This window comes from Ictalurus furcatus, chromosome 10 (genome assembly GCF_023375685.1).
Source record: "Ictalurus furcatus strain D&B chromosome 10, Billie_1.0, whole genome shotgun sequence".
In the NCBI taxonomy this organism is placed as follows: domain Eukaryota; kingdom Metazoa; phylum Chordata; class Actinopteri; order Siluriformes; family Ictaluridae; genus Ictalurus; species Ictalurus furcatus.
In genome coordinates this window covers 27096651-27110532 of record NC_071264.1, presented here as the reverse complement: position 1 = coordinate 27110532, position 13882 = coordinate 27096651, and the positions used below count along the sequence as shown (strand labels likewise).

Genomic DNA, 13882 nt, shown 5'->3' with positions numbered 1-13882 from the left:
TTTGTGAAGCGCCCGGCCCCTGCTGTTGCTATGGATTCAGAGTGACAGAAGATGGAGCAGAACGAGTGTGGCTGAAAAACCGAGAGTGTGATGTGAGCACGTCCTCCTCCACACAGGACCACAAACTGGAGTCACACACCGTGGTTGAAACCCTAATGGATGTCCGATGGACGTAAAGCACGCTCTGTAAGGTGAGGGCTTTGGGATAAACGAAGCCGGCTTTACACCGTACGCTTTTTCGAAGAAAAATCTGAAATGTGTTTCGCTTAGCGCTCTCTGTGTGAGAGCTGCTACCACGCTCGTCTGAAAGCCACCAATAGGAGGACGGCACGGCATGGCACGGAACGGGATGGCGCACATTACTTACACTGCGTTCGTGGTGCCTCGTACGTGGTAATAACGCCATTTCCCACCTCGGCACGTTTCGACATGGAAAAAAACACCACACACATGGACGCCTTCAGAAAAGGTGTCTTTTTGTCGGCTCTGTTAGATCACGTAAAGCTACTGGTATAAACGTCAAACATTTATACAACGTCGTGGACTGAAACCGCAGCACGGCAACAGCAGCGAGTCGTGTTCTCAGCGAGGCAAGCGAGCTAACGTTACGAGTGATAACTCGAATGCTGATGATTAACGTCGGAATGGTCATTTTATTTCATTTAACATTACAGAAGGGTTTCTCTTTATACAGTTTATAGTAGCGGTGTTTCCATCCAAGTTGCGAATCTACAGTAACTTATACGGAAGAAGAAAAAAAAAAAAGGAACATCGCATAAAACATTTTTCGAATAAAATTTTGCCCCACCACAGAGGCAGTGGTGTCTCAGTGTCTAAAGGCTCTGGGTTACTGATCAGAAGGTCGGGAGTTCAAACCCCAGCACTGCCAAGCTACCACTGTTGGGCCCTTGAGCAAGGCCCTTAACACTCAAGTGCTCAGTTGTATAAATGAGATAAATGTAAGTCGCTCTGGATAAGGGGCGTCTGCCAAATGCCAGAAAATGTCAAATAAATAAATAAAAACACCAAACAAATCATTCCACAGAACAAAATCGTCACTTCCGGGAAAACTTTCCGCCATTTTTTTTTTACTTCTCTGAGCCGATTATCCAATCGCGGGATTCGTCGAAGCGAAGTCACATGATGATTTTTCGACACTCGTATTTACGGGAATTTATCCCGTAAATATGTTTTCTTATCGGATACGATCCGCCTCGGTTGAAGCGCCTGTTTTCTGGACATTTCATTCGCGTCTGATGTTTCTCTCCCGGGTTTTTTTTTTTTTCCGTTTTAACTTGACGCGATATCCCAGAGCTGGATGGAAACATAGCTAGTGTGAGCGGCCATGTTGGTTTGACGTCACTTGGTAAACGGGGAAAAAACCGGTAGCCGAGTAGACAACCTGTTCTTCTGCGGCTTTTACCGGTTGGAAGCGAGGAATTACGAGTTCACCTCGAATGCAGCGTTAATAAAATGTTACCTGGCCACTCGTCCGGTGAGCTGCAAAGCTACGGACAGAAACCGTATCCGTGTCCGCTCAAACTCGCGTTGAAGAACGTATCCGTGTTGTTTATTTTTACCCAGTTTGAAAACCATGTTGCGTTTTAAAACGCGTTTCGTCTCGCCGTAACGTTTCCGCTATCGCGCCGAGGGGTTTGCGTGTGTTTCCGCGAGCCTGATTTTTGCACGAGACGCTGCGTTCGCGTTGCCGAGCGACTTCGTTTTCGTCGCTGACTTCTGAAACCGGCCCGGACGTGTAAACGGCTCAGATCGGATTTGTTTCCACGTTCCGATACGAACCACGTTCAAATGAGGTGCGAAATACGAAAGATCTCTGATCCCCGGTTGTTTATCTCGTATCTAAACGCTCCGTTCATTTTCCTGTTCGTTCCGACGTTATTGTCGGTGCTAAGCGACAAATAATAAACAACCCCGGTGACACGTTGCGCTGCGATACGACAAGCGCGTTCGCGCAGAAACGGCCGTGCAGAAAGTTAATCACGTTCCAGTTTGTTCGCACCCGTTCTCCTTCGACCGAAGACATCCACCGCTCCTGTCTTCTCAATCGCAACCGTGTTTCTCGTGAATCTGACATCGACAAGAATATCGGTAAGGATTCTCCTCCGTCCTCGTCATACCTCACGTGATGTCTACGAAAATGACCTCTTCTACTAACTTAAAGGTAAAGTTTTCAGCCTAGGGCTGATGAACGATGAATGTAAACACAGGTCTTATGCATATGTAAACAAAATCAGAAACAAAAATATCAGCATCAAGAGACTGAAACGGAGAATCTCGATCCTGCACATGATGTAGGACGCACACCTCTGATGTCAGGCTGTATGAAAAGAAATGTCATTCTTGCGTCACTATCCCAAGGCCTACACAAACATGGAAAAAAAATATGGGAGATGCCATGGAGGCAAACGGACATAATGAGGCACAAGACATATGTACATGGTTCCCAAACCTAGTCCTGGAGAACCTCCTGTCCTGTCTGCCGAGTTGACTCTGATGAGTGAAGGAGGGCGTGTTAGAGAAAGCTCAGGAGAGCTTCACACGGTCTTACCTTGCTGAGGGACGGCACCAGCAGTCCCTTCCATTTGGGCGCGTTCTCCTCGCTGTAGAAATCGTACTGGCACTGGGCCGCCTGCATGGCGTTTCAGCTGAGCCAGGGAACAGCTCCGATCCCCTTACTGCTTCATCCACGCAGGAGCAGCGGCCACCGGCCCGGCGAGCTTCACACAAGACGAGCCAGCGGCAAGCAGGAGCTCTGCCACACGGTCAAAGCGGCGAGCTAGAGCCACCATGGCATCTCCGGATCGCTACTCACTCGCGCGCGGTTGCTGTTGCTATGCTTCTGCCTGTACCGTGCCAACGCTTATGCTATGCTATGCTATGCTAACTCCCGAGTGTTATGCTAACTGTAAACGTTATAACGCCGCCTGATGACGTTGGCCGCCTTTCACACACTCCCCACTTCACTTCCACTTAAAGACCTTAATCCTGAAGCCGTCGAAATGACAAATACATCTCTCAGTTTTGTCCTAGTGGAGTTTTAAAAAATAATAAAATCAAAATTAAATAATAATTAAAAAAAAAAAAACACGCTGTCCAATCGATAAAAATTCCACCACGGGCTCGTGCTAGCTGGCTAATAATAAACTAGCTGGGCTAAGCGAGCTCTAAACAGCGATTTTGGACACCAATGCTAGCTGCTAGCTATAGTTACGTGGAGAAAAATAAACCAACAGAGCATATATATATATATGTATAATATATAATGTTATATTCATTGGTTGAGACGAAAAGCTCTCCAATTGTATGTGTGTTCGTCCATTTTTATTTTACTTTATTTTTAAATCCGAAAATTTAGCTAACTAAGTGTATTAGCCAAGCACTATTTTTTTTTTAATTACACACAACGCGAAACAAACACAGGACACTATACTGAACTCTGTGGTCCTGTTTCTAAGCTTCGGTTATGATATACAGAGGTATTTAATAGGAAAAATATATTTATATTTATTTTGGTTGATTGTTGTGACTCGGGCGCAGTTGTGATGGTAGAGAAGAGACAGAGAGAACATGCGCAATGGAGAACAGAGAGAGAGAGAGAGAAACAGAGCCTCCCCCTACTCCCCCCACAAAAAAAAACTCACTCGCTACACGAAAACAAAAAAGACAGAGCCCTTTCTTTTTTTGCGCGTCGATCAAAACTCGTACCAGTCAATAAACCGAAGTCAACAACAAAACGTAAAGAAAGGCAGAAAAGCTCCCGACTGATTTCCTCTTGACGGACGCGTAGGAGAACGCCTCTGTACGCGACAAACCCTGAGCGTCTTGCTACGCGAACGAAGAGGTCGCAGACCAAACCAATCGATCACCGAAATGATCTGAAAGGGAACATCGCGATCCCCGAGCGACAGATCTGGCTCCATCATCTACACAAAAATACACGAACTCAACGCGTTTAGGAAGCTGCTGGCTGATTCGAATCTGTACAAACTAAAAAAAAATTAAAAATTTTCAATGATATATACCTCCCAAGGGTTTAGATGGTGGTTTAGATGTTAACAAGAAATGCTTCACACCTCCAGGGATGCATGTTCTCCGCGTGTTTCAAGGGTTTCATCCGGGTAGTCCGGTTTAATCCCACAGTCCAAAGACTTGAAGGCTGATTTCCAAACTGTCCGTAGTGAATGTGTGTGCGCGATTGTGCCCTGCGAGACGGGTTGGCACCCCGTCCAGACCGGTTGGTGTCCCCGTATTGTGCCCGAGTTCCCTGGGATAGGCTCCGACACGACCCTGTGTAGGATAAGCTACATAAGGTATGGAAAAGGGATGGATAGATGGATATACCAAAGAACCAAATAATATACCTAGATAAAAGACTGTGCTGGCGTGCTGTTATAGGAACATGATCAATGACAGGATGGTGTGATGAAGCAGAGTTATTAATCAACAACATATATGAGTGATGACTTGGGTTAAACATTTTTGTTTTTGGCAGGGGGGTAGGGGTGTTCACTGTTAAGAATTCAACAGTGTTGTGGTCCATCCATCTATTCCTTTTCTATACCGCTTATCCTACAGGGTCGCAGGGAACCTGGAGCCTATCCCACAAGGCGGGGTACACCCTGGACAGGGTGACAATCCATCGCAGGGCACAATCACATACACATTCACACACCCATTCGTACACTACGGACACTTTGGAAATGCCTTTTGGATCAGCCTACCGTGTATGCACAGGGTAGGAGTTGCAATCGAACCCGCAACCCTGGAGGTGTGAGGCTAACCACTAAGCCACCGTGCGCCCAAGTGTTATGGTATATACATGTTATATATAGTTTATACATATTACACATTCAGTCCAGACCCCATGAGCAAACATTTTACTATTTCTTATCTTCAGTAACCACTTTATCTTGGCAGGCTTCATGGTGGATCCAGAGCCTATCCTGGAAATACTGGTCATGATGTGGGAATGCATCCTGGACAGGAGAGTGTAGTCCATCACAGGGCTCCATGCACGCACATTCACACCTTTAATATGCAATTCTTAGCCCACAGGTTCCCAACCCCTTGCCCTGCACATTTTAATGTTATTGTTTGTTTTACCAGCTCCCGACACACCTGATTTAACTAATCAGCCAATCCACCTACTGGCATGTTTATGGGAGGAAACCAGAGACCCCAGGGGAAACTCACACAGACACAGTGAGACCATGCTAAACTCCAGACTGGCAGTAACCCAACATCAGGATTGAACCAAGGACCCTGGAGCTGTGAAAAAGCAACGCTACCCCGCACCAATACGATGCCTGCTTTCAAAAGGTTTCGATCCGATTGTCCGTTTTTAGATTATTATTTTAAAAACAAATTCTCTTCATAATTTTCACAATTCCACAATATGTAATATTTACATAAATCCTTTTGCTATTTTATCCAAAATACGTTGTAGCATTATAATTTCCCTTCACCGGAACTAAGACGCCCTGAACCTGTTCCACAAAGCGAGGAGCTCCATGGAGTCTTAAGTGACATTTTATCCATAAAAGTATGAAAATATGCACTTGATATATATTTGAACAGTGTTTTTTATATATATATATATATATATATATATATATATATATATATATATATATATCATTATCTGTATTGAGAAATAAATATTCAGTTCTGGTTGGCTGAATTTAAGTAATAACATCAGTAAAATGTGCACAAATCACCACCCGTATTGATAAAAACTGCTGTCATGTCGAATACGGGCGCGAGAGAAAATGAATATCTGTAAACACTTCCTGAAAGCGGTCGCCGCCAAAATGACGTCGGACGTGTCGTCATTGATTGTGCGCCTGGCGGGAATCTTGCGCGTTTCACTTTTGGAGTTGTTTTCAGTTTAAACGCTCGATCAAATTGGATGTTAAAGGTAATGAAGCTTTGTTATATTTGCATTCCTGCATATGCGAGTCTTATTTAGTCTCTGCGACACAGTAAAAAACCGTGAAAATAATAATAATGACAGACTAGTTTAGCGCTGAGATTAGTAGCAAGCCATGTTGGTGTGATCTGGTTAACGCAGAAGGTGGCTTGTAAATGATATTGTTGTTGGGGTTGTTGTTGTTTTTTGTCCAGTCCAGGAGAAAAACATGCAGGCTTTTCTGAAAGGATCTACACAAGGTGTTAAACCGCAGAAGGACAAAGCTACAGCTTCGAGCAGTGGAGAGAATAAGCGACAGAAACCAGTGCCATGGGTGGAGAAATAGTAAGAGAACACCACATCACTTAAACTGGCTCTGATGGAGTGATGTAGGTTTTTAATGATCATCCTCGTTCCTGTATCTCTGCAGATGTGCACAGCTTTCTTAATGATCCATGTGAAGTCTGAGGGTTTAGATCTATGTCAATTACCTGTAAGAACCTTGATTTATATTTAGTATCCCATTCAGGATCTGGTTTCATCAAGCTCAGTTACTCTCCTCTTCTTCCTCTTCATCATCATCATCTTCTTCTTCGTCATCTTAATCTTATTATTATTTACATGCATCCAAAAAAGAATCACGAGTCATCTTCTCTGAAGGTTGCAGCAAGGCTATTTTAATTTGCTAATAATTGTTGACTACCTGATTTGCATGATATTAAGAGGAATACATCTCTGTGAATGTCTGATAGACCGATAGATAGATAAATGTTTATAGCACAATATTGAAACATGTATTAAAACAAACTCGGTGAAGCTGTGATGTGTCAGTGTTCAAGCTTGGCCTGCAGTGATTCAACACGATTTATCAAACTACTAATCTGAAACCTTTTTTGAGATCCATCCATCTATCCATTTTCCATACCGCTTATCCTACACAGGGTCGTGGGGAGCCCGGGGTGCGAACCCATCGCAGGGCACAATCACATACACCACGGACAATTTAGAGATCAGTCTACGACGCATGTCTTTGGACTAGAGGAGGAAACCAGAGTACCTGGAGAAAACCCCTGAAGCACGCGGAGAACATGTAGACTCCACGCACACACGGGTGCGGAAGCGGGATTCGAACCCACAACCCCAGAGGTGCGAGGAAACGTTCTAACTACTAAGCCACCGTGCCCCAACCCCTTTTTGAGATTAGTCATGGAAAATATAGTATTGTGTAAGTTTATTTCACCCTTTTCTTCAGTACAGATTTTATATCCGATGGATGTTTAGTTGATGCGACTTCTGGTTTCGAACTGTCTCAGTAATGCAGAAGTTCTGCGGCAGGTTCTCCAAGACGCTCAATAAAAAACCGTACCAACTAATTTCCTTACAGAACGACACAAACTGTACCTGACACTACTGATACGTTTTTAAAAAGCAGACTGCTGTTCTGCACTTCACACCAAGCAATTCACACCAAGGTGTCAATCTGCCTTTCATTATTTGTGTCTCTGCATGCGTGTGTAATAGTTTTATGCGGTTTAACACAGACGGGTAATAGATTATTATTATTTTATTTATTTTAAAGCTCTCCCATTTATGGCAGGACTCTGTGATCTCGGTATTTAAAGGTTAATATTGGTAAAGATTGAGAAGCGATGAGCTGGCAATCGAATCAATAAGATCATGCACATCATGGATGTTACACACATCACACATTATTACCCCCCCCCCCCCCCTTTAAACAGCAGACCTAAGTGCGTGGATGAAGTCGCCTTTCAAGAGGAGGTCGTTGCAGTTTTGAAGAAATCGCTAGAGGGCGCTGATGTGAGTGTTTTCAAGCCTACTGTGTAGTGTATAAACTACCACGAGGTATACAACAAGGGTTGTTTTTAAATGTCGAGTAAAAGAGATGCTCTTTTCTCCTTATAGCTCCCAAATCTTCTGTTTTATGGCCCACCTGGAACAGGAAAGACTTCCACTATTCTTGCTGCTGCCAGAGAGCTTTATGGGTAAAAGCACACAATCTTTCTTCATTTTAGTCGTAAGAAACTCCAACGCTGTAGCTGAGTTTCCTCTGTTGCACACTAATCTAGTAATATGTAAAGGTGAATGGAAGTATGTGCATCCTTCAGACTGGGAAGCCAGTCAATTGGTAATAATCCCACGTCTGTTACGTTTCTCGCCTCCAGTCCAGAGCTTTACCGACAGAGAGTGCTGGAGCTGAACGCCTCGGATGAGAGAGGGATTCAGGTGATCCGGGAGAAAGTGAAGAATTTTGCTCAGCTCACGGTGGCTGGTACGCGGACAGAGTGAGTTCTGTTTAGATGTTTATTCTGGACTGTCCAGAAACCATTTTATTTATTTATTTATTTATAAATCTTTTCTCTTTTTTGCATTGTGTGTGTTGGCTTAACACCGTGCTGTCCTTGTTCCAGTGGGAAATCATGTCCTCCGTTTAAAATCATAATTCTGGACGAGGCGGATTCTATGACCGGTGCGGCCCAGGCCGCGCTCAGACGCACCATGGAGAAGGAGTCACGCACGACCCGCTTCTGCCTCATCTGTAACTACGTCAGCAGGTCAGACTGACTAAACACCGCTGATATTATTAGGATTAAACACCCCGGAATTCAGTTCAGTCCAGTTTTATTTGTATAGCGCTTTTAACAACGGACGTTGTCCCAAAGCAGCTCTACAGAATTATATACGTTCAGGATATAGATTTTAAATGTATGAATTTATCCCTAATGAGCAAGCCTGAGGCGACGGTGGTGAGGAAAAACTCCCTGAGACGCTAAACAAATCATGAAAATCCTGGCTTTTATATTATTAAGACTGAAGCCCTCAGAAGATCTGAGCTCTGATGTCATTAGGACTGAACACCTCAGAAGATCTGAGCTCTGATATCATTAGGACTGAACACCTCAGAAGATCTAAGCACAGATTATATTCGGACTGAACACCTCAGAAGATCTAAGCACAGATTATATTCGGACTGAACACCTCAGAAGATCTAAGCTCTGATATCATGAAGCCAGTCTTATTCACTGAAAACAAATTTAAAAACAAATATAAAACGTTTTGAAAGATTTATGCCAATAGATTACTGCATTCCTTTTTCTTTGTCACATGATACACGGGCCATTGAACGCAGATTAAACAGTGGAATTCTTTCTGACAATGCTCTTTGGTTGTACGGTTCTCCTGTGAATGTTTCATACCGTCTCCACCTCTATACAAAAAACAAAAACGTAATAAAACCACCAGTACGCAGATGCTCTTATTTCCTACTGGGATTTCTTGTTGCAGAATCATTGAGCCTTTGACGTCCCGCTGCTCCAAATTCCGCTTCAAACCCCTCACCAACGAGGTCCAGCAGGAGCGTCTGCTGGAAATCTGTGCGAAGGAGAATCTCAAATACAGCAAAGAGGTCAACATTTAAAAATCTGAAGTGTTTGGAATTCTTGTGAGGAAGCTTCATCTGCGTGTGGATATGAGCGTGACGTCCTGTGTGTCCTCTCGCAGGGGATTGACGCGCTGGTCAAAGTGTCGGAGGGAGATCTCCGGAAAGCTATAACGCTCCTGCAGAGCACGGCCAGGTTCGGCGCGGAGAAAGAGATCACGGAGAGCCTCGTCATAGAGATCGCAGGGGTGAGCCCTCGTGTAACACCACGTCTGCCTTGTATGTTTTCTGATTAACTGGATGTGCGGAGCTCTTTTGAAAACATGATTGGATTTTGATTTTAGGTGGTTCCACCCAAAGTGATTGAAAATCTGCTTCAGACCTGCTACAAAGGCAACTTTGAAAAATTAGAGGTTGCCGTGAAGGTGAGTACGAGGCGGAATATTAATTACTAAAAGGTAGACAGGGCACAGATCCGACGCTTAGGGCCGATACCAGCAATAGATGGTGGCTCAGATATCGGATCTGTCACAAATCGTAAAGATTGGAATTGTAAGGGGGGGGGTCATTTTGGAAGTGGGGGGAGGGGGGGTCATTTTGGAAGTGGGGGGAGGGGGGGGTCATTTTGGAAGTGGGGGGATGGGGGGGTCATTTTGGAAGTGGGGGGAGGGGAATCATTTTGGAAGTGGGGGGAGGGGAATCATTTTGGAAGTGGGGGAGGGGGGAATCATTTTGGAAGTGGGGGGAGGGGGGTCATTTTGGAAGTGGGGGGATGGGGGGGTCATTTTGGAAGTGGGGGGATGGGGAAATCATTTTGGAAGTGGGGGGAGGGGAATCATTTTGGAAGTGGGGGGAGGGGAATCATTTTGGAAGTGGGGGAGGGGGGAATCATTTTGGAAGTGGGGGGATGGGGAAATCATTTTGGAAGTGGGGGGGTCATTTTGGAAGTGGGGGGATGGGGAAATCATTTTGGAAGTGGGGGGGTCATTTTGGAAGTGGGGGAGGGGGGAATCATTTTGGAAGTGGGGGGTCATTTTGGAAGTGGGGGAGAGGGGAATCATTTTGGAAGTGGGGGGGTCATTTTGGAAGTGGGGGGAATCATTTTGGAAGTGGGGAGGGGGGAATCATTTTGGCAGTGGGGGGTCATTTTGGAAGTGGGGGAGGGGGAAATCATTTTGGAAGTGGGGGGAGGGGAATCATTTTGGAAGTGGGGGAGGGGGGAATCATTTTGGAAGTGGGGAGGGGGAATCATTTTGGAAGTGGGGGAGAGGGGAGTCATTTTGGAAGTGGGGGGATGGGGAAATCATTTTGGAAGTGGGGGGATGGGGAAATCATTTTGGAAGTGGGGGGATGGGGAAATCATTTTGGAAGTGGGGGGGTCATTTTGGAAGTGGGGGGATGGGGAAATCATTTTGGAAGTGGGGGGGTCATTTTGGAAGTGGGGGAGGGGGGAATCATTTTGGAAGTGGGGGGTCATTTTGGAAGTGGGGGAGAGGGGAATCATTTTGGAAGTGGGGGGGGGTCATTTTGGAAGTGGGGAGGGGGGAATCATTTTGGCAGTGGGGGGGTCATTTTGGAAGTGGGGGAGGGGGAAATCATTTTGGAAGTGGGGGGGAATCATTTTGGAAGTGGGGGGAGGGGGGAATCATTCTGGAAGTGGGGGGTCATTTTTTAAGTGGGGGGAGGGGGAAATCATTTTGGGGGAGGGGGGTCATTTTGGAAGTGGGGAGGGGGAAATCATTTTGGGGGAGGGGGGAATCATTTTGGAAGTGGGGGGGAAGTATTCAAGTACTTGAATTTGGCGTTTTTGAAATGGAAGTAATGGAAAACCTTGAAAATGGCCATGATGTAACAACCTTCCATTGAAGATTGTTGTGCAGGTGTGCTCCTGTGCCTCAGCTTGATGTTGTGGTGAAGATGAAGCAATGCCTGCGAAATGGAAATCTAGTCCAGCATGGCTGGAAAAGGCGCAATATATAAATTGGTTGTGTGGTGGTGGTGTTTTTTTTATTATTATTATTATTATATTTATTTTATTTGGAATTAAAAAAAAAGAATACATTTGAATGCCATCTTTTTGCATAGTCCTAGAAAACAAAAAGATGGCGCTTTAAAAGTCCCTGAAAGTCCTGGAATTTCATTGTGAAGCATCTGGACGAATATAAGGAAATTATATCGAGCATCTTGCAGACACGGTTCTTCTGGAGACTTTGACTGTCGCACTAGCGTCTTATTTTTCCAGCAAAACCCAGCAGCCTTCACTGTGTGTTTCATTGTTGTTTTGTGTCTGAAAAGTGTCTCTTACCACTTAATATGCTGCTTTTTTAAATGACATTTCACCAAACGTTTTTCTGTAACATTTCATTTTGTGCCGGAAAACGAAAAAGTTTTTTTTATACTGACTCGATAATGTAGAAGTCATATAATAAAAATCTATAGCAAAGTTTGTAGTAAAAAAAATAAACTACAGGCATTAACTTTTATTTATTTATTTATTTATTTATTTATTTATTTATTTAAACCTATCTTTACCAAGAAACGTACACAGTATTCTCATCACCAATGTATTCGATCAACCAAGGTACAGTATGTGTTGTGTCTGAAGTTTAGTTTGAACTGTTGAACTCAGTAACACGATTACAGAATTGATTAGCGGCAGAAAAATGTCTTAAATTATTAAAATAATGTATTACACACATTTTAGGCCACGCCTCCTACCGAAGTCTGATGCTAGCGTGTAGTGACACCAGACTATGTGCCAAAGATTAAAGCGATTCCGCTTCGGCGACTGTTTTTAGCTCTGCGATGTCCTTTTGCCTATTTTTTATAAACACCGCGTGTCTGCTTACGCGAGTGCGTTTCAGATTACTCACAACTCAACACCTAGCATGTCTTGGCTAATCCACTGCATTTGGAATAAAAGGGACCTTTTATTCCTCCTTTACTTCGCCGAGCTTAACTTTAACCAAATATGCTTTTATTTGTATTTAATACATTTTTTACTTCTATTACAGTTGCAAAGAAATGAACTGCAAATCGTGATTTTCCGTTATTAACTTAATGACTTTTCTGAATACAGACTACAACAGTCTGTTGCATTCAGTGCAGTCACATTGAGTTTGTGTCTTAAAAAACAAAAAAGAGGAAAAAAAAAAGTCACTATTCTGTCTCCTGTATTTACAGAATTTGGTAGATGAAGGCTACGCTGCTACACAGATCCTCAGCCAGTTCCATGACGTTATTATAGAGGAGAAACTGGGTGATAAACAGAAGTCTGTCATCACTGAAAAGATGGCTGTAAGTGGAAACGTCAGTGCTTGTACACTACCGGTCAAAAGTTTGTGGACACCCGACTGAACCGTTTCTCATGATCTGAAAAAGCTTTTGATCTGAAGGTGTGATTAAATGTTTGAAATCGGTGTCGTAGACAAAACTATATTAGTGCCGACGTATTCGTTTCTTTCATTAGAAAACTAACATTTTATTTACAAATAAATATTGTTTTAAACGGACGACTCGGAGCGAAATATTCGAAAAAGAAGCCGATAAGAGTCCGGCGTCGGTGCGAACTCCTTTAATCCTGTTTAAAAATCATCTCGGGGAAATCCCTCAAGAAATCGCTCGAGAAAACGCCAAGAATACATTTCTGGAAATTCTCGGCGAAAAGGGCGTCGACTTTGAAGATGCTAAAATATTAAATTATTTTGATTTATTGTGGATTTTATCACAACATAATTCCCATAGTTCCCTTTGTGTTACTCCAGAGTTTTCATGACTTTTTTATTATTATTATTCTAAAATGTGGAGAAAATATAAAGAATGAGTGTGTCTAAACTTTGACAGGTAGTGTACATGCCAAGTACTCTTGGAGTGATTGTGGATGATGGTCAGTGATTTATTTATACATTTTTTTGGTTAGAATTTGGTCTGAAATTCTTCTCTTCTCCTCGGTAAAATATTAGCTTTGGGGAGGAACTCTGGTCCCTGCAGACAGTAGGGGAAAAAAAAAATACAAATGTGGACACCAACATCTAATCAAATCAGAACGAGACGGAGCATTTTTATATTAGCGTTCAGACGTTAGAGCCTCGGGATCGGTGTTGGAAACGTAGCACGGAAGACTAGATTCGGCTAACTTCTGATAAAATCACTGACCATCTCTGACCTTTTCGTAAAGGCACTGACCTGCTGTATTGAGACCAACGGATGTCTGGATCATGATCGTTGTGTTGTCTTTAGGTTGTCGATAAGTGCTTGGTGGACGGAGCTGATGAATACTTGCAGCTGCTGAACCTCTGCTCCGTGATCATGCAGCAGGCCACACAGAGCGCCTGAGCTCGCCACGAACCTTCAACACCTGCTCTCTATCTCAAGTAGATTTAACTCATTTTGTACATTTAAAAAAAAAAATTGTAATTAAAAATGTTTTCTTATACTTTCTTTGCTTGTTGCATCTCTGGCTAATAAATGTTCGATGCAGAAGGAGCTTGCTTCTGATATAAAAGTAGTTCTCTAAAAGACATGAAGCAAATTTCCAAAAATTTTACTTCAAGTGA

At 43.5% G+C, this 13882-nt stretch overlaps 2 protein-coding genes across 5 annotated transcripts in view; one reads left to right on the top strand and one right to left on the bottom strand.

The window, feature by feature from the left end:
• Window positions 1-3827, bottom strand: part of sos1 (son of sevenless homolog 1 (Drosophila)) — a 49443-nt gene extending 45616 nt beyond the window's left edge. The window contains exon 1 of the mRNA XM_053635669.1: window positions 2570-3827. Within this exon, the coding sequence (XP_053491644.1) occupies window positions 2570-2656 (87 nt within the window). The 5' untranslated portion in view covers window positions 2657-3827. The remainder of the gene's footprint in view (window positions 1-2569) is intronic.
• Window positions 3828-3832: 5 nt separating this feature from the next.
• On the top strand, window positions 3833-13804 carry rfc4 (replication factor C (activator 1) 4). Of its 4 annotated transcripts, XM_053635674.1 has the most exons (12): window positions 3833-5340; window positions 5468-5563; window positions 6145-6274; window positions 7669-7747; window positions 7853-7932; window positions 8113-8232; window positions 8359-8502; window positions 9233-9353; window positions 9449-9574; window positions 9671-9751; window positions 12510-12623; window positions 13566-13804. In XM_053635674.1, exons 3-12 carry the CDS (start codon window positions 6159-6161, stop codon window positions 13659-13661), a joined length of 1077 nt encoding a protein of 358 aa, XP_053491649.1. In that variant the 5' UTR covers window positions 3833-5340; window positions 5468-5563; window positions 6145-6158; the 3' UTR covers window positions 13662-13804. The 4 variants fall into 4 exon arrangements, with proteins under 4 accessions (XP_053491649.1, XP_053491648.1, XP_053491646.1 ...); XM_053635673.1 differs by lacking the exon at window positions 5468-5563; XM_053635671.1 differs by lacking the exons at window positions 3833-5340; window positions 5468-5563 and adding an exon at window positions 5788-5938 and having other exon boundaries at window positions 6150-6274.
• Window positions 13805-13882: the final 78 nt, after the last annotated feature.